The sequence below is a fragment of the Canis lupus genome, chromosome 16 (genome assembly GCF_048164855.1).
Source record: "Canis lupus baileyi chromosome 16, mCanLup2.hap1, whole genome shotgun sequence".
NCBI lineage: Eukaryota > Metazoa > Chordata > Mammalia > Carnivora > Canidae > Canis > Canis lupus.
This window is the reverse complement of record NC_132853.1, coordinates 10,334,733-10,356,612: the sequence shown is the minus strand read 5'-3', so window position 1 is coordinate 10,356,612 and position 21,880 is coordinate 10,334,733. Positions and strand designations below refer to the sequence as shown.

General features: G+C 55.3%; 1 protein-coding gene across 2 annotated transcripts in view; it reads left to right on the top strand.

Moving 5' to 3' along the window:
• Window positions 1–21,880, top strand: part of COL5A1 (collagen type V alpha 1 chain) — a 151,054-nt gene that overhangs the window by 19,888 nt on the left and 109,286 nt on the right. For both annotated transcript variants that reach the window (XM_072778551.1, XM_072778550.1), the window contains exons 2-3: window positions 15,926–16,093; window positions 21,458–21,671. In XM_072778551.1, coding sequence (XP_072634652.1) covers window positions 15,926–16,093; window positions 21,458–21,671 — 382 coding nt within the window. The remainder of the gene's footprint in view (window positions 1–15,925; window positions 16,094–21,457; window positions 21,672–21,880) is intronic.

Here is a 21,880-nt window from a genome sequence, read left to right as displayed (position 1 = left end):
TGTGTCAGGGGTTCACTGAGGAAGGGGGCCCATGGCTCTGGACTCACTGGGGAGGTGGGAGGTGAATGGGCTCTTAGCGGAGGTGGGAAAAGGATGGTGGGGGAGCAAGGGAAGCTGTGCAGCTGACCGTGAAATGTCAGAGAAACTCTGTCTAGGGAATGGGGAGGTGGACTATGTTTCAGGATATTCGGTTATAGATTCAGAAATTCTACTAATTCCCCAAATACCTTTGTTAGCTTTTCTCAACTATAAAAGTAAAGCATACTTATTATGGCAAATTTGGGAAACATAAAACTGCCTTTCACTTTTCTGTTCTTAGTCTGTTTGGACTGCTATAATAAAATACCACCGACTGGGTGGCTTCTAAACCACAAAGTTTTATTTCTCATGGTTCCGGAGGCCCAGAAGTCCAAGGTCAAGAGCCAGCATGGCTAGGGGAGGACGCTTCTTCCGGTTCAGAGCTGGTGCCTTTTCACTGTGTTCTCATGTGGTGGAGGGGGTGAGGGAGCTCTCTGGAGCCACTATCTTTGGGGCTGACGATTTCACTGTATGAATTTGGGGGAGGGAGGTCATGAGTATTCAGTGGCACAGCCCTCACGCTTTCCCCTTTCCCTGGCTCAGCTCCGGTAGAAACAGGGTTGCACCTGCCCTGGTCACAGACACTTCCCGTGTCATTACCAGCTGTAAACATCCCCATGGCCCCCACCATTCACTGTATACTTGCACTGGACTTTACCTCTCTGCTCCCCTCGTGTTGGACTTGGGGTGTTTCCAGTTGCTTGCTGTTCTAAATAACACCTGGATGAACATCTTTCTGGTAAATCCTTTCTGCCTCTCATTATTTCCTTGGGGTGGATTCCTAGACGCTGACTCATGGCATCAGAACAGAGGAATGTTTTAAAGCCTTTTTATTGCGGAGGCCATTCCAACCAGCAGCAGGCACTTGTTGCTGGAGCTCCTGTGCCTTGGGCCACATTACCCTGGGTACCGACCCCAGGTGGGCCCATGTGATAGAGTGGGGAGCGGGGTGGGGGGGGTGGGGGGGTACCCGCCGCTGTGAGCTGGGCATTGTCCCCTGTGCTCCTGGGGGGCAGCTGAGCTCTGTCATGTAAAGCTCGTGACCTGGCTGGGCTGCCTGGGCCTGTAGGGCTTTGGTTTCCTCATCTGGAATGTGGAGCAGCACTTCCTATCCCACAGTGTATCCTCAGAGCTGGGTTCTTTTTCTTTTTTTTTAAAAGATTTTATTTATTTATTCACAGAGACACACAAAGAGAGAGAGGCAGAGACACAGGCAGAAGGAGAAGCAGGCTCCATGCAGGGAGCCTGACGTGGGACTCAATCCCAGGTCTCCAGGATCACACCCTGGGCTGCAGGCGGTGCTAAACCGCTGCGCCACCAGGGTTGCCCAGAGCTGGGTTCTTAATAATACTTATGCATCATGTACGTTTAGAGCACTAGTTGTCTCCTCCCACTTAGTCCGAAGACATAAGGGAATCTCCTGGGACCAAATGGACAATTAATAGATGCTCATTGTCTCTCCCTATGCCCCCTTCCTCTCTGGTTGTCATTCATTTGCTGCGTCCCTGCCGTGGCCCACTGAGAAGACAGTGGTATTGAGTCCTGCTGACCATAGGGTCCCCTCCCCACCAGGCAGTCACATGGAATGAGTGTGTACTGGAGCAGCGGTGAGGGGGGCGGGCTGGGGCTGGTGTTGGGGGTGCCACCAATGGATGGGTGGATGGGTGGGAGAGAGGGCTGGCCTGGGCAGGGACAGGCCCAGGTGTGAAGAGAAGGGCCTGCTTTCATTCAGGTAGTCTCCTAGATGAATTCTTGCTGATGAGCCACCCAGTAGCGAAGGTGGGCTTCATGTAGACCTGCCCACTCTTGTACTTTGCCAGTGTTTGGAGGTAGTGACTGAGCCCAGGGTTGTGGAATCTGTGGAGCCTGCACTTGCCACCCCTGGTGAGGTAGGGGTGGAGGTTGGAACTCCACTTCGTCAATCTGCCAGGCATGGGCCCAGGGAGTCCAGTGGAACTGGGGGTGGTAGGCTCAGGGGTGAGGGCTGTGCAGGCCAGTTCTGAGTCCTGCCATCACTTTGTGGTGCCTCCTTTGGGGGAGTTCAGTAGTTTTGCACAGTTCTGTGATCATTTGGTGTCCATGTGGCTGGTTTTAGTCATAGTAAGTGTGTTCTGAAGACTTGCTTGGCTCTAGGAATTTAAAAATGCCTTCTGGTCCTGGGGGAAGTAACGTAACATATTCCTCCAAAGGTCAGAGTGACCCAGTGCAATATTCTTTTACTTGGATCATATAATTGAATAACATAATTTCAGAGCCGAATCCTAGAATCAACAAAACCGCACTAGGATCTATCTGTGGCCACGCTCTGGACTGTGTAAGGAGCATTCAAGCGGATATGCAGGGCTTGACCAGATAGACACTGGCTTTAATTTGTAACAGGAAATATTCTTCTTAATTTCACTTATCACATTGTTTGCTTTGTGATATTTAATAGGTGTGACACCATCTCCAAGGGCTAATTTTCTTCTGTTTCTAAAGTTGTCTCTTCCAATGAGAATTTTAAGGCAGCCAATGTCCGCGCTGGAAAACCAGTGAGCCAGCAGACACATTTGCCTTTTGTCCACGATTCAGTCCGGAAGGACAGGGGTGAGCTAGACGTGGGCCTTAGTGGGGGGGTGGAGTGGGGGGGGTGCAGAGGCATGGTGTGGGGTGGCTCACTCCAAATGTCAGACTCAAGAAATGTAACATTCCTGAGAAGTGCAAACACAGTTTTGTTTTATAAGGTTAAAAATTGCCTACTACCAAGGCAAAGGTGAAAAGAAAGCTCTGACTGTCTTGCAGGTTTGGTTTTAGGTGAACATGGAAAGAGGACAACTATTTAATCATAGTACCATTTCCTGTGGGACACTAATTGGCATTTATGATTCCATTGATTTGTTATAAAGGCAATACACACCCGTCCTAGAACTGTTGAAAGCTACTAAACAGTATAAGGAGGAAAATAAAACGAACCATGATCCCTTCCTTGTTTGAACCATGATTGTGGTGATGGTTTCTTCTATTGAGTGTAGCAAAATAAATTACCAGTGGAACATTTTGATATATTTATTTTCCAGTATTTGTTTCATGCCCGCATTTACAAAATTGGAATTACAGGTTACTTTGTAATAGCTTTAAACTTAAAATATGCGTAAATCTCAGTAAATGAGGAGTAAAAGGGAATTCCATCAACCTGATAAAGGACATTGATGTAAAATCTACATGTTGATTTCTCTGCTCCCTGGGATCAGGGACATGGCGAGGACACATGCTCCCACCTTGCCTATTCAACATTGTATGGTGATCCTGGACAGTGCAATAAGGCAAGAAAAGGAAATATGAGGCATGTGGGTTGGAAAGGGAGAAGTGAAACTTCCTTTACTTGCAGGCCACATGATTGTTGATGTTAAAAACTCTATGGGCTTTACAAGGAAGCATCCAGAAGTAGTAAGTTTAGCATGGTCACAGAAGTCAATGCCAATACAAAAAGTCACTCATATGTCTAGAGCGTAAAGATGAACAGTTGGAAATAGAACTTTAAGCTGCCACTGCTGGGGCATTAAAAATACAAAACACTTAGAGATATATTTGAAAGATAATTGTGCACTGGAAATTGTAAAACATCATTTAGAGGTATTAAAGAAAGTCTGAAGAGTTGGAGAGGTATACCATGCTCATAGACAAGAGGATTTAATATTGCGAAGGTATCATTTTAATCCAAAACTGATCTAGAGATTCATTGTAATGCCAATTAAAATCCCAGAAGGCATTTTTGAAAAATAGACATTGGCAAGTTGATCCTGAAATGTACATGGAAAGGCAAAGGACCTAAAATAAAAAAATAAAAAAGAATTTTGAAAAAGAAGAATTTAAAGGGCTTCTGTTATATAATTATAGGACTTACTATAAAGCTACCATGATTAAAGCATTCTGGTGTTGACATATAGACATGTAGAGCAAGGGAACAAAAGAGAGTCTATAAATAGTCTCACTCCTATTTGATTTTTGACAATGGTACTAAGAAATTTCAGCGGCAAGAGGGTAGTCTTTAGGACAAATGGTGCTGGAACAACTAGACATCCATTTGCAAAAAAAAAAAAAATAAATAAATAAACCTGTATCCTTTACTTCAAATCATATATAAAAATTAGGTTGGATCATAGGTGCAAATGTGAGATTTAAAACTACAAAAATAAAATAAGAAAGAAAACACTCCCTTCCTGTTATCTTGAGTTAGTCAAAAATTTCTCAGAAAGTGCACAAGAAGTATGAACCATAAAAAAATCGACACATTGGACTTGATTGAATTAAGTGCTTCTGCTCTTCAAAAGACACTGTTAGGAAAATGAGAGGGTAAGCCACAGATTGAACTAAAATGTTCGCAAAAACACACATGTAATAAACACATCTAGAAGAGATAAGGGAATGTTGTAGCTCAACAGTGAAAAGACAGATGACCCAATTTAAAGCCAAGCAGAAGAGTTGAACAGACATTTCATCAAAAAAAAAAAAAAAAAAAAAAAAAAAAGTGAATGGTGCATTTGCATATGGAAAGATGCTTCACAGCTGCAGTCATCAGGGAATTACAGATGAAGCCCACAAGCGGGTACCAGAGCACACACAAGCATTGGCGAGGATGTGGAGAAACTGTCATACATTATTGGTGGCAATGCAAGCTGGTGCAGTCACTTGGGAGGACAGTTTGGCAGGTTTTTATAAAGTCAATCATACTTCCCAGGGGGCCCAGCAATTCCACTCCTACGCATTTACCCCAGAGACATGAAAACATATGTCTGTGGAAAGACACACGTGTGAATGTTCACATGCTGCTTTATTACCCCAAACTGTGAACAACACAAGTGCCCATCAGTGGGGAGATGGCGAAGCAAACTGTGGTTGACCCATGTGGTAGAATACTTGACAGCAACAGCCAGAGTGGGCACATGAGCATTGTGGGTTCAGAAGTGTTATGTTAAGTGGAAGGCACAGACACAAAAGACTATATGGGATGCGATTCTATTCATGTGGCATTTGAAAAAAGGCAAAACTATATATAAAAGAAAAGTTAGTGGTTCTTAGAGGCTGGGGGTGGAAGAAGGACATAAGGAGATTTTTTGAGGTGATAGAAATACTCTATATTGTGATGGTGGTGGATGGTTACAGGACCACACATTGGTCAGATTCTCTGGGCTGTACACTTACAAAGAATGAGTTTTTTTTTTAAAGATTTTATTTATTCATTCACGAGAGACACACACAGAGAGAGAGAGGCAGAGACACAGGCAGAGGGAGAAGCAGGCTCCATGCAGGGAGCCCGATGTGGGACTCGATCCTGGGTCTCCAGGACCACACCCTGGGCCAAAGGTGGTGCTAAACCGCTGAGCCACCCGGGCTGCCCAAAGAATGAGTTTTATTTTATTTTATTTTTTAGTTTTTTATGATAGGTACACAGTGAGAGAGAGAGGCAGAGACATAGGCAGAAGGAGAAGCAGGCTCCATGCACCGGGAGCCCGACTTGGGATTCGATCCCGGGTCTCCAGGATCGCGCCCTGGGCCAAAGGCAGGCGCTAAACCGCTGTGCCACCCAGGGATCCCAAAGAATGAGTTTTAAAGAATGAATTTTACTACATGCAAATTATACATCCGAAACCCTGACTTAAATTATTTTAAGTCACATGGTCACAGAAACCAGCCCTGCCCCATTCAAGAGAGCATAGATAGCATCTCTTACTGGGCACTTGTGTTAAAGAATTTGTGGCTATTATAAAACTGGACCCTTGAAAAATGTGTTTTGGTATTTTGTGTGTGTGTGTTTTTTTAAGATTTATTTATTTATTTATTTATTCATGAGAAAGAGAGAGAGAGGCAGAGACACAGGCAGAAGGAGAAGCAGGCTCCTTGCAGGGAGCCTGATGTAGGGCTCGATCCCAGATTCCAGGATCACGACCTGAGCTGAGGGCAAGCGCCCAGCTGCTGAGCCACCCAGGCATCCCTGTTGTGGTTGTTAATACAATTATGCGGGTTTTCTGAGGCTGTATTGAGCATTTTTCATAAGTGGGGGTGTATATAGAGACATGAGCAGATGTACCCTTTTACCTTCTACATGTGCTCAGCCCCTGCCCAGACAGAAGCCCCTCACTGTTTGGCTGGTATTTTTCTGGGCCTTTCTGTGCGTGCATTTACATGACATGGTTTCAAGTTACGTAGACAGCTTTTATTTATTTTAACATGAAAGGGATGGCGCTCTGTGAATGTTTTTGTGATTTGCTCTTTTCACTTAGTGATATGTCGTGGCTGTCTGCCTGGGTCAGGCCAACAAGACCAGCCCCTTCCTGTCCAGTCTCTACAGAGGATTTCAGCAGGCAGCTTGTTTATTTTACCAGCTCCCAGCTGGTGGGCTTTTACCTGGTTTCCATTCTTTGCTGCTCTAAATGACTCTGCCTTACACCTTTGCAAGCTTTCTGTAGAATTCAGCCCTAATAGAGGAGAGGGGATCAGAAGGTCATTATGTATGTGCTTCCTAAATGGGCTGCTGTGAAATTGTCCCTAAAGGGTTTTCTCCCTTACTGGATTTATCTTGAGTCCACAGAACACACATCTCATCACTTGTATGTCTGTTGGTTCTGTTCAATGGTTGGTTGGATGGTTAGTTGGTTGGTTGGTTGGGTGGTTGGTTGGTTGGTTGCTTGGGTGGTTGACTGGTTGGTTGCTTGGGTGGTTGACTGGTTGGTTGGTTGGTTGGTTGGTTGGTTGGTTAGTTAGTTCACTGTACTATGCATCTATTCTGGGCTAAGCTCTCTCCTCCCACTGTGACTATGGGTGACACCCTTCTCTCAAGGAGCTCACAGTCCAGGAGATGGTGGGTCCCTTGGGGCACCTCCTGCCAGTCCAGTGTGGAGATGGCATGGTGTGTGCAGACTGTGGTGTGGTGCTGGGGTGTCATGGTTAATGACGGTTAATGCTCTCCTTGAGCTTCATGAAGGAAATGGGTCTCTTGTGGACACGACTGTGACTTGTCATGATAACTCTTCAGGGAAGGAAGGAGCCTGATAATCTAGTGTTGTTGGTGCTACTGATTTTGGCTACCATTCAAGGCTTCCTAGGAAAGCCAGGTCCTATTATACCCCTTTTATAGCAGGGAAACTGAGGCTCAGGGTGGTGGAGCTGCTGTTGGTTTTGGGATATGCTAGCACCTGATTCCGTGGTATGTCCATTTATTTAGTTCTGAGTCTTGATATGCGGGTCATGGCCACATGCAGAAAGGCCATGCACCTTTGGTGTGCAGGGCCAGTGGGCTGGAAATGCTCAGGCCAGTGCAACTGACATTGTCTGGACTCTGGAATGTTGGGAGGGTTAGTGCAGAAATGATACAGACTTTCCACGTGTGCTCAATGCCCAGTAGACCCCAGAGGATATTGCTGCACAAATGAGGCCCCCCAGCACCCCAGTGACATTTCATGGAGCCCGTGGTGAGTCTGTTCTGGGCTGGTACAGTTTTGGCCCATGCCCGCCCTCCCTCATCCGCGAGGCACCCTGAGTGCTCCCTGGGTGCTGGGCCTGGGCGAGGCTGAGGATGCAGAGGGCCCCCTGCCAGTGTGACCCCAGCTGGCCCGATGGCAGCCAGCCCACCCTCTAGGCCTCATGGAAGCAGGTGGGGCCCTGCAGAGCCTGCGCCTGCAAACACAGCCAACCCCAGCCCGGTGGAATGTGGCGCTTGGTGCCATCCCCCACCCCTTCCCTTCAGAACAAGGAGATAAATTACCTCTGAGGAAACTAAGATTAATCATCTGGTTCCCCATCACGCCTGCAGGCTCTGCTCCTGGACCGGCTCCTGCTGGCAGCGCCTGTGTGCGCCCAGCCCTGGCCGCCTCCTCTGGCCCACACCATCTCTGCAGCGGCCCCAGGACTCCTGCCCATGCCCTGTTCCATCAACGGCCGTCCCATGGGGTGGGGGACACATGTCTGGTCTGGAGCACCCATAGTCTTTGGCATAATGGGAGCCCAGCCTTCTCCGTGAGGCCTAGCTGCGCTCTGACATCCCCGTGCTGCCCTGCTTGTGGGGGGATTACCCCCTCGTGTGGCCCCAGGCAAGCCTTGGGGCGGCTTCTGTGTGCTCCCATAGGATGTCTGCCTTCCTGTCCGCTCCTCCTGCAGGCCTTCTTCCCAGTGATGTGTGTGTTGAGGCTTCTCTTCTCGTCTGGAGGGTCGGCAGGCTGGGCCACATGTGAGCGCCCTCGGCCTGGGTGCTGGCATGTACATGTGTTTGGGCCCCGTGAGGGCACCTGGCCAGCCAATGGCCACAGCGTGGGGTGATGTGGAGGTGCCAGAGTCCAGACCCTTGGGTCAGCCCCAACTAGGGGTGTAAGATGAGGGTCATAGCCTAAGGAGTGAGTTTCAGACTAGTCCCACCCCTCCTGGGGCTGACCAGCAGGATGACCCCCCCCCCCACGCAGTTCCCCCTTTAGGAACATTGTGTTCCTAAATAGGGTGGTGTGGGTGTACAGTGGGCACCTGGGGCCTTGGCTGCCCTCTCCCTGGGTCATGGGGGCACACGGCGGGCACCCGGGGCCTCAGCTGCCCTCTCCCTGGGTCATGGGGGCACACGGTGGGCACCCAGGGCTGTAGCTGCCCCCCAGGCTAGAGTATGGGGGTGCATAGCGGGTGCCCGGGGCCTCAGCTGTCCCCAGCCCCTGCCAGGCTCACAGTGCTTGCAGCCCCAGGGTGTCACCTGTTGGGAGGCCCTTGGAGGAGAGGTAGTAGCTGGTGCCAGCTCCGTGACACTGCACCTGCCTCTCCACCTGCTGCTCTCCTGTGCTCTCTGGAGTCTGTGTGCATCTTGGCTGCTATCACTCCTCACTGATTCCCCATTTCCTGGGCATTGCTGGGCAGCTGGGTGGCCGGCAATGACAGCCCAAGTGATCTGACCGGACTCACACCCCTCCAGGGCGACAGGTGCAGCGTGAACGGGATGCTACAGGCATTTGCTGGGAGGAAAAGGCTGGCTAGGCCGCTGTGATGGAGCTCACAGGCCTGGGGCTTCTCCCAAGGCTGAGCTGTGGCCTGGGGGGCTTCTGGGCCCCAGGAGGATGGAGCAGAGATAGAGTTTCCTGGCAGCAGGGGTGGGTGGGGTATGTGGGCTGAGGGCATCCTGCATCTGGCCCTGACCTCCAGTGGCTCTGTGATGGCCTCCAGGTCACCTCTGCTCCCTGCTGTCTGGAAGACCTTCTTAGCTCATCCTTCCCTCGCCTTGACAACCCTTCACCCTCAGAATGCTGCCATGAAGGCGCAGTGAGGGGCAGGATTGGGCCATCCTCCTCGCCGCCTGAGAGGCTCTTGTGGTTGCTCAGGGAAGGAGTATGGTCCTGCCCTCCTCCCCACACTCTATGGGGGTGGTTGTAGGGGGCAGGGGAGGTGCTTGGTGTTGTCCAGCAGTTCCCGCTCAGGCTGGTGCCGCCCATGCCATGGGGCCATGCATGCCCCAGGCCCACACCCACCACCATCCCAGGGCAGGCCACCCTCGCAGTATCCCTTCCCTTTCACAGATGGTGACAGGGAGCCCCTGGGTTGGAACCCACTTTCTCCAGGGCCACAGGGCTTGTGGCTGGGGGAGATGGAACCAGAGCCACATCCACCAACCCTTTGGAGGCCCCTGGGGAGGCGGCATCAGGTAGGCCTGTGCTGGCCATCCAGTCCGGGAGATAGATGCTGCGCCAACGATTTGCACAAATAATCACACACAACAAAGCTGCCTCCTTCAGTGAAAACATCCCCCAGAAAGCCCTGAGCTCCTCCTTAGAAACTGAGAAACAGGCCTGAAGCAGTGGACGAGCCTGGTGATGTTGAGCATCGCAGGGAAGGCTGAAGGGGTCCTGGCTGGAGGGGTGGGGCCGGCAAGTCCCTGCCAGTTGCGGTCTCCATGTCATGCAGGCCCTTGTGTGAGGCATGCAGGGTGAACAGAGCCAGGCTTGAATCCAGCCCCATTGAGCTGCAAAACTGCCTGCGGGGAGGCCAGGGGTTCTGAGGCCACGTGGGGGGCAGGTCCCTGGGGGTTTGAGCATGGTGGTCATGCCGTGCACTGCGCAAGCCCAGGACTGTGTTCTCAGGGACTGTAATGGAGTCATCCTTGCAATGCTGTGGCCTTGGTGGGGTGGCGGCCGGTGAGAGCCAGGCTCCCTGGGCGGGACCCTGACGTTGGCAGAGGAGCTCATTCTCAGTGATGGGAGCCACTGAAGGGTGGGTGTTCAGGGACCTGTCTTCCCAGTGTGGCAGCAAGCCCCGCTTGCCCTGAGGTGATGGGCCAGGGCTCTGTCTCTGCCCCCCACAGCCTGGGCGTAGGGAGGGGAGCCTTGGGAGATGGCCTGTTCCAGGCCCGTGGTGCATTTGCTACCCACTGCCCTTTTGCTTTGTTCCCATAGTTTGGTCACTGAAGAGGAATGTCAGTTCCAGCCTCCAGAGGCTTGTTTTTTCAACCTGCTGTGCTGGCCTCCTTGATGGGGCCATGGAGGGCTGGTGGGGGTGCCTCAGCCCTGGGGCGGGGCGGGGGTGCTCTGCCCACCCTGCTTGCTGCCCTCCTTCCCCCCTCCCCACCTCCACCCCCCGAAGCAGAGGGGGTACCTGATGAGGACAGAGTGAGAGTAGGTGTGCCAGGTGTGCTCCTGCAGGCTGCGGGGGGGGGGGCATTCCCCCCGACTCCAGGCAGGGGCCACCCCGGGTGGCAATGGCCTTGAGCCTCTGCCGGGTGCCGGGGCAGTAGGGGGCCCTCCTGAGTTCTGCAGCCCAGGAGAGCCTATGGATGTGGCACAGGAGCTCGATGTTACCTCCACTAGTGGAAGGACGCATCTCCAGGAGCTGTGAGGTCCCCACACGCGCTGTGCTTCAGGGACCCCGACGTGTGTCACCGACGTGTGTCACCCCAAGTGGCAGCCGGTTCAGGACCAGCATGGATCAGAAGCTGAGGGTGGCCCTGTCACAGCCCCAGCTGGCCAGTCCCCTTCTCCACACATACTTTCAAAATAAAGGGCCCTGCCCCAGGGTATCTGTGATCCTTCTAGCTATGACATTAGACAGTTCTGAGGGTTCTGAAGGCATAAACCGTGGTGGTCATTTTGAGAACTCTTGTATTTTCCTTTGGTGATGATGTGGACTCCGAAGCATGCAGAACCCCCTCCCTGGGCACATTCTGTCAGGGGCACCCAGCAGCCTGTAGGCACTGGGCAGGAGTAGGCCCTGGTCTCTGTCAAGAGATTGGTGTTGGAAATGTGGGCAATGGCCTTGGAGGGAGAGCCATGGAGTTCTGGGGCTGGGGAGGCCTGGGGGCCCCAGCACAGGGACCGAGCCCCACTGGGTGCCGAGGATGCAGGCTGCGTGCCTCACACCTCCCGGCAGCCCTGCCTGGGGCCTGTGGTCTTGAGTGTTTGTGCACGTGTCAGGAGGCCACAGCCTTCCTTCACCTGTGAAGGCTGGTGTGCAGACAGGGGCTGTGCAGCTGACCCTGGGGCAGAGACCAGCCCACACCAGCACCTGTGCCCAGAGATCCCCGAGCCCGGGGGCTGACGGAGCCCGTCCCTGTGGGGGATGCTGCTGATGGTCACCTGATGAGATAAAGGTGCTGTGGTGCCCCCACCCATCCTGCCTGGGCCTGGGCTCTGGTGGAAGCCTGCGACCTGAGAAGGGACCCAGGGCCCTGGGGGTCTGGCAGGTGGATGGGAAGACATTGGCAAGGACACCCTGATGGGAGAGTAGTGGTGGGCATGGCTCTGACTTGGGGGCCCCGGGACTCGGGGGACGGAGGTAAAGGTCCCCTCCCAGGGGGGTTCCGGTCATGAGTGGAATCCAAGGGCACGTTATGGTTCCAGGCCTGGAGAGTAGGTTCTGATAACCCCACCCTCCTCCCTGAGCCCCGGAGGCGACAGTTAGCCCTCGCGCCATCTGGCCGTGGACGGACAGAGCCAGGGCCTCACAGGAAGTCTTTGCCAATAGCAAGTGTTTGAGAAAAGCAAATAAATAATAAATAAATAAATAAATAAATAAATAAATAAATAAATAAATAGGAGAGGACTTTGAGCCCAAGGCCGGCTAGCGAAGGCAGCCCTGGTGTGCAAGGTGGGGCTGTGTCCCGCCCTCTCGAGGCTCGCTGGCTGGGTGACCATGTGACCCACTGGCAGTTGGACCCTGAGTGTCCTGGGCATGCTCAGCTCATCTTCGGTGGCTGCTTTGGTGTCTCGTGTCCTGCAGCCGTGAAACGAGGGGTGTGGAGTGCCGCCATTCCCGATCCACAGGGGCCCCAGGTAGCTGACTTTCCCAGTGACTGTGCAAAGTGCTTCTGGGGGTGGCGGAGGTCACCCTGGTGTCGCTGGTGGACACGTCGCCCCTGGCCGTGGAAACGTTTGGCTCCTTAGCCCACCACTTGTAAGATTTGTCTCTGGCGCCTCTGCATCCTGGTCGGGGCCGCTCACTCCTGCACGGGCTCATCGGGAGACCCCTTGGTGGGTCCCTGCTATGCTTCTGTATTTGGGGGTCACTGCTGTGGCTCCTACGTTTCTTTCCTGGGTCCTGGTGCTGCCTTGTGGGGACTTGGCACCTGGAGCTCAGCCACCTCAGTGCTAGGACCCTGTGTGTCCCTGAGCCTCACTGCCGGGGGGGGTCTGGGAAGTGCGGTTTTCAGCTCCCCAGGCTCCGCAAGGTGGGAAGGCACGGGAGCCTGAGTGGGACCAGGGTGCCTGCTGCTCCCAGAATGCGGTGGCCCGGGTGTGGTGAGCATGGCGTGGTCTCATCCTGGTGGCCTGCTTTGCACACTTGGGTCGGGTGTGGGGGCTGCATGGCTGGTTCCCTCTCTGTCTCCACCGGCGGCTGGGACATGCAGGGGTGCTGCCCACCTGGCTGTCATGGAGGGAAGAGGAGGGAGGGCTTGCTGCTTTTCCAGGGAATGTGCCAGGGCAGTCTTTGTTGCCAGGGATCCTCTCACCAGCCTTGGCAACCTCCTCCCTGCTGGGGTAACCTCAAGACCTCCTCCCTGGTGGGGTGACATGGGGCTCAAACCCAGGAGCACCTGTCCCTCAAACCAGTGCTACTCCCAGCACCATCCTCATCCTGACAGAGGCTCCAAGGGCCTTGGTTTCTCAAGAAACCTCCTTTTGAAGGGGAGGCTCCTATGTCAGTGGGAAGGAGAGTCCACGGAAGTCCTGTCCTGCCAGATGCCTCCCAGGCCCTTCCCATACCTTCCATAAAACTTGAAGATTTTTTTTAGCTCTGGCACAGGGAGCCCCTGGCCAGCAGGAGGGGTGGCGTTTTCAACTTGTTTAGCAGAGGCCTGTAAACAGTTCCTGAGGCTTCTGGAAAACAGTTCTCTCCCATCAGCAATTGAGAAAACAGGTTTGCAGGCTGCCCATCTGGGAAGAGCATCACCAGCTAGTGGGACGGGAGCCCAAGAAACCCCAGCCGCGATCTGTGATCTCTCCCCTTGGCTGCTGCCTGTCTTGGAACTGAGTCTCAGAGATGAGCCAGAGCTTGGTGCCGTGTCGCTGTGGCAGGTGAGCCAGCGGCTGGCATGGCCCATCTCTTCCCACGGGCCGCGTCCAGGCCTGGGCTCTGCTGGGATCTGCATGGATGTCGAGTGGACAGGCACACTGTGAGGGCTGTGGGGAGCCTGTGGGCTGGGGGCAGGGGTCACCAGTGCCACACCAATGCTGTGGGGGGAGCTGACTATGCGGTGTGAGCTCTGGGCCCTGGGTAGGAGCTCAGAGCCACCCAGGAAAATCACAGAGGCCACAAGAAGCAGTGATTCTATCCACGAGTAGAGGTCCTGGGTCCCCACGCTGTCCCCTCCTTAAGGGTTCCCTCCCATCCTCATGTTCCCTCGGTTGCAGTGACAGGTCTGCAGCCAAGCTGAGCTGTGGAAGTGACTCTGCTGGGGGCAGAGCTCTGGGATCTGGGTGCCCTGGTGCCTTGCAGGGAACCGTGGGTGGGGGTGCATTTCGTGGTGAAGGAAAGCATCCCCATGTTCTTGGAGCCAGACCCAGGAGGCTGTCCCGCCCATCCCAGCGCGTCACCGTGTGGCATTGGCACCTGCCAGGGCACCATCCACTGCCCTGAACGCCATGGCCCCTTGCGGGCATGGGGTCTCTGTCAGGGCCTTGCTGGACAAGCAGTGGGGGTGCACAGGTTCGGGGTCCCCACATGCCCCACTCTCTGCCCCCGATGGTTATGCTGAGCTCCAGGTGCAGCAGCTGGCTGCAGGATTCCCGGGACCGGCAAAGGGGAAACCGACACTGTGGCGGGAGGGGTTGTTTCTCACCTCAAATCCTCCACCCATGTTAGACAAGCAAGGCTTTCCTCTTGAGCGAGTCTCAGGCATGTAGTCACCCCTCTGGGGAGGAAGGAGGGTGAGCCAGTGAGCTGGAGAGCCTGTGCCAGTCTCGTGGTCGCCCCCCGCACTGGGTGCTGATTTTATAGTAGCAGGTGTTGAGTCTAAGCCAAGCTGACCTAAATGTAGGGAGGAACGTGCTGGCTAACGTAGAGGTTCGTTCTTCAGGCACGGCTTGATCCAGGGGCGCGAGCTCTGTGGCAGGAGCCTGTCTCTCTCTCTCCCAGGAGAGGGCCGCCTGCAGCTCCCCATTCATAGTCCATGTGCGGGACCAGCAGAGCAGAGAGGATTGCTCTTTCCTGGAGGAAGAGGCCCAGGATGGAGCCCTGTGGGGCCTGGGCCACTTACGGGCTACCCGGGCACCAACCACCTGGGATGGGAGGTGCTGTGCCCTGATTTGCCCCGTGGAGCTGGAGCTCACATACCCAGTGGTGGGGGCGGGGCCAGTCATCAGCCCCACCCACATCCCACGCAGACAAGGTGGGTGCTGGCCTCTGGGCTCCCCATAACCCCAGGGCAGTACCTGCTGCTCACAGGGCCTGTCACTCCAACTCCCCAGTTGGGGTTTATTTTCTCTGCTGGAATGACTGGGGCTTCTTGTCTGTAGTAATGGGAGCCGAGCTTTTCCCCATGAAATGGCCTTTGTTTAGGGCAGGTGTGTGGATCCCAGGCCTGTAGTCCTCAGAGCCTGGAGGTCCCCGCTCTCCCCACTGTGAAGGAGGGAGCCAGGGGCACGGGGAGGCTGTCTCGTCTCTTGCTGAAGGAAGTGCCCTGGCTGCCATTGGAATGCCCTTGGGAGCTGCTGCCCTGCCCCCCATGGAGGGTTCGGAACTTTCTGGAAGGGATGCAGGGACCTGCTCCTCCCATGTCCTTGGTTCTGCACTGTCTTGCTTGTAAGCATAGGTCTTCTAGGGGAAGTGGAAACTGGCTCCTTGCTATAAACAGTTACGGGAAAAATCACCTTTTAATTGGATAATGATGGGGGGTAGCATGGGCTCTGCGGGCTCTGTGTCCTAGTCACACAGGATGCGCTGACCCCGGGACCCATACAGCAGAACCCACGAGCCATCAGTGCCCCTGCTCCAGAAGACCTTCTTCCAGGGTCGCTCCCATCAGCAGTGGGGTCCTCGCGGCTTGCGTTCGGGGCGGCTTTCCCACAACCGGGCCAGGGGAGGGTGACTGGGAGCAGGAGTTGGACAGCACCGGCCAGCGGAGGATGCAGAGTGGAGGGGCCGTATCTGCAAAGTTGGGGTGGGGGCGGCTGTGGGCTGTTGCCAGCAGGGGTCTCCTCCTGGTGTGTGGCTGTGGCGGGAGCTGGGCCGGAGTGCGGTTCTGGGGACCCCAATGTGTGCCGCCCCATACCCCCGAGCGCCTGACCCCTCGATTGGTCCTGAGCTGGTTCCCATTCTCCTAATCTGTCCGGGTGCTCCTGGGTGGGTGGCAGGTGCCATGTGGTGCTCCTCACCTCACCCATAGCTAACCCCCCACCTCCCTTTGCCATTTCAGCTCAGCCAGCGGATCTCCTGAAGGTCCTAGATTTTCACAACTTGCCTGATGGAATAACAAAGACAACAGGTTTTTGTGCTACGCGGAGATCTTCCAAAGGCCCAGACGTCGCTTACAGAGTCACGAAAGATGCCCAGCTCAGCGCGCCCACCAAGCAGTTGTATCCTGGTAAGAGACGTGTGTGTGTGTTCAGGCAGGTGGGTGGTGGGTGGTGGGGACAGGTGTGCATGTTCTGTTGGAGGCAATGGCTCCACCTCCCACCTCCAGCCCAGGCGCAGAGCTGGAAGACTGTGTGGTGGGAGAGGCACGTGTGGCTTTGCTGGAAGCCCTTCTAAGAAGGCTGGTTTGGTGTCATTCTAGTGAAAACGGCCCAGTGGATATCACCCCGCCCCCCCCACCCTGGAGGTGGGCATGTGGGCCTCATCTATTCCCCTGGCTTTTCCCAGGCAGGTGTATCTCCAGCTGTAGACAGGCTGCCAGGACTCCAAATGCAAAAAGGTGATGCATGGTTCTGCTGTGACGAGGTTGAGAGAGACCCGGGGTCATGGGAAAGGAAGCGCTCCCACACAGAAGCTTAATTGGGGCAGTGACATTAAGAGACACATGAATCACACGTTGGGGCTCCCAGCAAGAGGGTGCAAGCTTTTAATGAGAAGCAACTGCCAAGGGCCAGATCTCTGCTTTTAATTATGTGCCCGGAGTGGGGGGCAATGTTGGCTGCTAAGATGCAGTGCCTGGTTGTCCCCGTTGACCGGCTGTGGACGCTCTGTGACACCCCCTCCCCATACCCCGACCCCCTCAGGGCTTATCTGGATGTGAGTAATAGCCAATGATTGATCACCTCTCGCCTCTGCCTTAAATGAGCTTGTTCTGGTTTAGATCAGAAAGGGAGCAGGGGACCAAGCAGGTATGCTCACCTTCGGAGATGTTCTGTAATTAGTGGAAGACCTGGCTGTGACCCCGACCTGTGACCCCGACGTTGGGCGGTAGCGGTGTCTCTGTGCTCCCACATCCCCATGGGGTCCCCAAGGACACACTCTTTCGGGGCAGTTTATTTGCTTCCGGTGCCCCTTGCACTCAGCCAGGCTTTATTTAATTTTTTGAAAGATTTCATTTATTTATTCGAGAGAGAGAGTGTGAGATTGAGCAGAGGAGGGGGAGAGGGAGAGGGAGAGGGAGAAGCAGACTCCCTGTGGACTCAATCTCAGGACCCCGGATCAGGACCCGAGCGGAAGGCCGATGCTTCACCCCCTGAGCCGCCCAGGTACCCATCAGCTTGCTTTTAGTCCATGGGGCCCTTAGGAGTCTGTTTCCGAGAGATGCTGGGTTGGCCCTTTCCAAGAAGGTCACTGGGGGGTACCCTCATTTGGGTAGATGAGGTCAGTGGGGGGCACAGGTCGCCTCCGGACCTCCCAGGAGTGTACTTCTGCATGCCCAGCCGCCCTGGGCTGCAGACAAGGTCACTCCCCGCAGATCGCCTCCATTCCCCACGTCCCCAGAACACTTCCTCCCCTTTGGGGCTGAGCCTATGTTCCAGAATCATCCGCCAGGTGCCTGCTCTCATTTCTGCCTGGAAGCTGCCCATGTCCTGCCCCTCATTCCCCATCCCAGAGAGAGGGCATCGCAGAGAAGGGCTCCGGGGGGCGGCTGCTTATCTCGAGGCAAGAAATTGCATGATCTCAGGAGTTAGACTCATCACTGGGGATCTAGTCCGGATCCCTCAGCAGGCAGACAGGATGTAGGTTTGAAGCCTTCGTTCTCCTTGAGCTCTCAAATCAGTGACTCAATTAGACACTGAGCGTGTAAACGCACTGGCAGGGTCTTCTGGTCACAATTAGCGTGTGGAGCAGAACGGGTCCCGGCACAGCCAGTGCCTCGTCCAAGCCACATAAAGCTGGAGGTCACCGCGGGCTGATCTGACTAGGAGTTTCTACGGGGTCCCCTCTCCAAACCCCACAGTGAGTCCTCAAAAGCTGCCAGGGTTGTGCCTCCAGGTCAGGGTGGTATGATGTGGCCTCAGGTGTGAGGAGGCACACAGCTTCTGTCCCTTCTCTCTGGGAGCCTCTGAGGGATCCGGATGCCTGTCGGCCTCCTCACTGTGGGGCCCGTCTCCCGGGGCCAGGGTGGCGTGGCTGCACCTTAGCAGCCTGTGTCTCCTGGAAGGGTTGCGTGGTCAGGTGGCCACTCACTGCAAGGCCGGGGCACGATGACTTGAGTTGGGCATGAACGTCTCTGAACGACTCTTTGAGCAAAGGGAAGTCCACGTCCAGGTGACTGTGGCCATGACAGGAAGACCTCAGAGTTGTCCAGTTGTTCTGGAGACACGGGGACCCCCTTCACAGGCTCACACAGGAGTGCTCGGCGGCCAGGGCCAAGCAGCTCTTTGGGAGCCTTTGTGGGGCTTGCCCTACCTCCAGAGGGGTGCAGGTGGGCAGCTCAGTGCTGCCAGATGGAGACATGTGTCCTCCCTGATTCCAAGACAGCTTCCTCATCTTGCTTACAGCCAGTGGGCAGGTCCTGAGGTCAGCGGGACCCTGGAGCTCCCGTGCACCCATGGACCTTTCCAAACAGTTGGCACTGGTGGCCCATAAGGATTAAGGCAGAGCCCAGAACTGTGATGCTTTGTGGGGAGAGCATGGCACTGCTTGCCTGGGGGTCCCCTGGCCTTGCCACCCTCTGCCCAGGGGCAGGGGACATGGTGTCAAGGGAAGATGGGCCTGATACCCTAGGAGATGCCATCATGGGCCCTCGAGAATGCAGGAAGCCATGTGTCCCATCAGGGCCGCCCCAATTTCCTGGATGGGCATCTGCCCTGGGGCCCAGTACCGGGTGCTCCTGCAGCCATGGAACCGGCATGGCCACATCCTTGCTGCCCCCTCTGAAGACTCCAGAACATGGCAGGCTTCCCCATGATCACAGGCTTCCTCTGTGATCTCCTCTGTTCTCGTGCTTCAGATTGGGGTCCTCTCTCCATTTTGTCCTCTACCTGGCAACCTCATGGCCACAGAAATGCCCTTCATGTTCAGGACCTGAAGCAGGGGTGGGATGTGACCACAACCCCCCCCCCCCCCCGCCACCACGTCCTTAGGCCTTTGCCCCAGAACTTCCCTGCAGGTGGGCCTGGGCCCCCACATCAGCTCCTGTCCAGTAGAACGTCCCATCCAGGAGCTGCTGGCTTATGGGACTCGGTTTAACAGTTGCTTTTATTAAGCTCCTACTGTATACCCAAACTGCCCCAGTGCCCTTGAGCCTCAGCACAGTGAGAAGGAAACGACCTCAGGAAGCAATTGGGCCTCTGCCTGAACCTGCCTCTCTCCTCTATGACTTTGAGAAATCAAGTAGGAAGAGTGGGACCCAGACACAGTTCCCCTGATGGCCCAGACGGTGTGGGTCAGCATCCGGCTCACGTCATGCCTGGCCTAGGCCATCTCTGGAGTGACAATTCAGCCACTGTTGTTTTGCTAGCAGGGAGATTTGTGTCAGACATAATGTACTCCCTCAGGCGCTCTGAGCTGAGATCTACCCCCAGGGATGTGTGAACCCTGGGTCGTGGCATCCTCATGAGCTGGAGAGAGTGGGCCGTGGCCGTCCCCAGGCCGTGCTCCGTGCCAGGAAGGGGGCACCCCCTGTCTCTGCCCTTCTCTGTATTTAAGACGGGATGACAGCTGTAGGGGTCTGAGCTGGGGATGGGGCAGGTGACCCTAGAGATGAGCGCTGCCCTTGATGTGAGCAGTGGCCTCCCCAGGGCCTCAGGTTGACACCCCCCGCCGGGCCCTTTGGTGCCCTTTCACCCCCAGGGACCCAGTAGGGTCCCGAGGTCCTGCCCTGGCCTTGCTGCAGAGTCTCCCCTTTGGTGGTTCTGCTGGTGGCTTCTCTGACTCCTGTACATCCCCCATTTGGAGGATGGTGCAGAGCTGGTGGCTGTGACTGCTGATCTCTGCACACCTCTTCCCAAAGGCTTCCTGTCTGTATGGAAGGGTGGCCTGGGTGGCTCCTCAGGGAAACCAGCCTGTCCCAGTGGAGGGAGAGGCCAGGGCACCCCAAGTGACAGATGGACAGATGCAGCCTGAGCCCCGGGCAGGGGGCCCTGGGCCTCTCCCTGAGGGTGTCTGAGCTGGGGCTTTGGGGCCTGTGGGGCTGACTTTTCAGCGGCCTTCTTTCTCCCCCTTGGGACCTCACAGGAGTCCCTGAGCTGGCCTTGGAGGGCCAGTCGGTCTCCCTGTAGGGGGCAGCTGTGGCCTCTCTTGCCCTTGGCTCGCCCTGGCAGCCCTCCCCACTCTGGGTCCTGCAGAGGTCACAGAGGTCACACTGCCCCCTACCCCCACCCCCAGGGGAGCCTTAGGACGCCCTGGGCCTGGTGCCTGGGGACCCCCTGGTCCCCAGCATGTGCCCCTCCAGTGAGCAGCAGCCGAGGCCAGCTGCCTGGCCACATGGCACTTCCATCAGCAGAGGGCGCCCACGGATAGCGTCCCTGCTGGAAGCTGCAGGGACCCCAGCTCTGTTGCCCCCCGGGCCTCTGCCTGGCTGCTTGACCTTGTGAACAGTGGGTCTGATAACAGGGTCACCCCTTCCCCAGGCCCATTAGCCCGGTTCACAGCCCCTCTAGAGTGAGGGTGCTCGTGCCGACGCCTCTCCGGGCGCTGCTCCTCCGGGCAGGTTTGCAGAGTGTCTCCAGGTGGTGGCTCCCCTGTGGAAGGAGGGACTGGCCACGCTCTCCGCCCCGCCCCCCCTCGCCACCCGGGGCCTGGGCAGAGCTGCTGTCCTCGCCAGGGGGATGGATGGGTGGGGGATAGGCTGGGATTTCCCGTGGTGGTGGCCGAGGCGGCGCGGCCGTGTGGGCAGGTCTGGGGTATGCACTCGGCGGGCTGGCCCGGGTCTGGCAGTTCATGACTTTGTGTTGTTTCTGTCTTGAGTTGTAAGGAGCATTGCCTGCCATTAACATACGGAGTTTGTCTTTTTTTTTCTTCCTTTTTAAATTTCCTTTTGATTTTTTCCTACTTTAAAAAAAAATTTATTTGAGAGAGAGAGCACTAGCCAGGGGAAGGGGGCAGAGGGAGAAGGAGAAGCAGGGAGCCCCATGCAGGACTCGACCCCAGGACCCTGGGATCATGACCTGAGCTGAAGACAGATGCTTCACTGACTGAGCACCCCCAGTCATCCTTCTTTCTACTTTTCTTCTGTTTTGTGTATCAGCCAGGAAATGTGGTCCCTGCCTCGGACCTTCCCTCCCTCTACTCTCTCTCCCGCTATTGAGCTATAGGAACTGAGGAGTTGACACTCAGGGCTCACTGCTGGAAGGACCGCTCAGGTTTGCACTTAAACTGTGCCTCCAAGAGGGTAGGCTTGGTCATGTGGTGCTAGGGAAGGGCTGCAGGAACAGTTTAATTAGGGGCAGGTGTGCAGTAGCAGATGGCTGTGCACCACCATATGTACCACAAGTTGCCAGGTCCCCGAGCTGGTTTGTCTGTGGAGCTGTGGCTGGGTGTAGTTAGAGCTTCCCGACTGACTTCTTATCTCTGTCTACCGTTACAGCGTCTTCATTTCCGGAGGATTTCTCCATTCTAACCACTGTGAAAGCCAAGAAAGGCAGCCAGGCCTTCCTGGTCTCCATCTACAACGAGCAGGGCATTCAGCAGATTGGCCTGGAAATGGGCCGCTCTCCGGTCTTCCTCTATGAGGACCACACAGGGAAACCAGGCCCAGAGGATTACCCCCTCTTCAGGGGCATCAACCTGTCGGATGGCAAGTAAGTGGGCACTGCTCAGTGACCCAGTCCTCTAGCTCCTGGGGTTCTGGGCAGGCCAACTGAAGCCTGCTGGCAGGTGAGGGACCTTATGGCAGGATGTGCTTTATGAAAAGCAGGATGGTGCCACCATGTCCATAGGCGGGCACCAAGCAGAGATGGCACTGGGCTCAAGTTCGGGGGGCCAGGGTCCTAGTCTTAGGACATGCTCC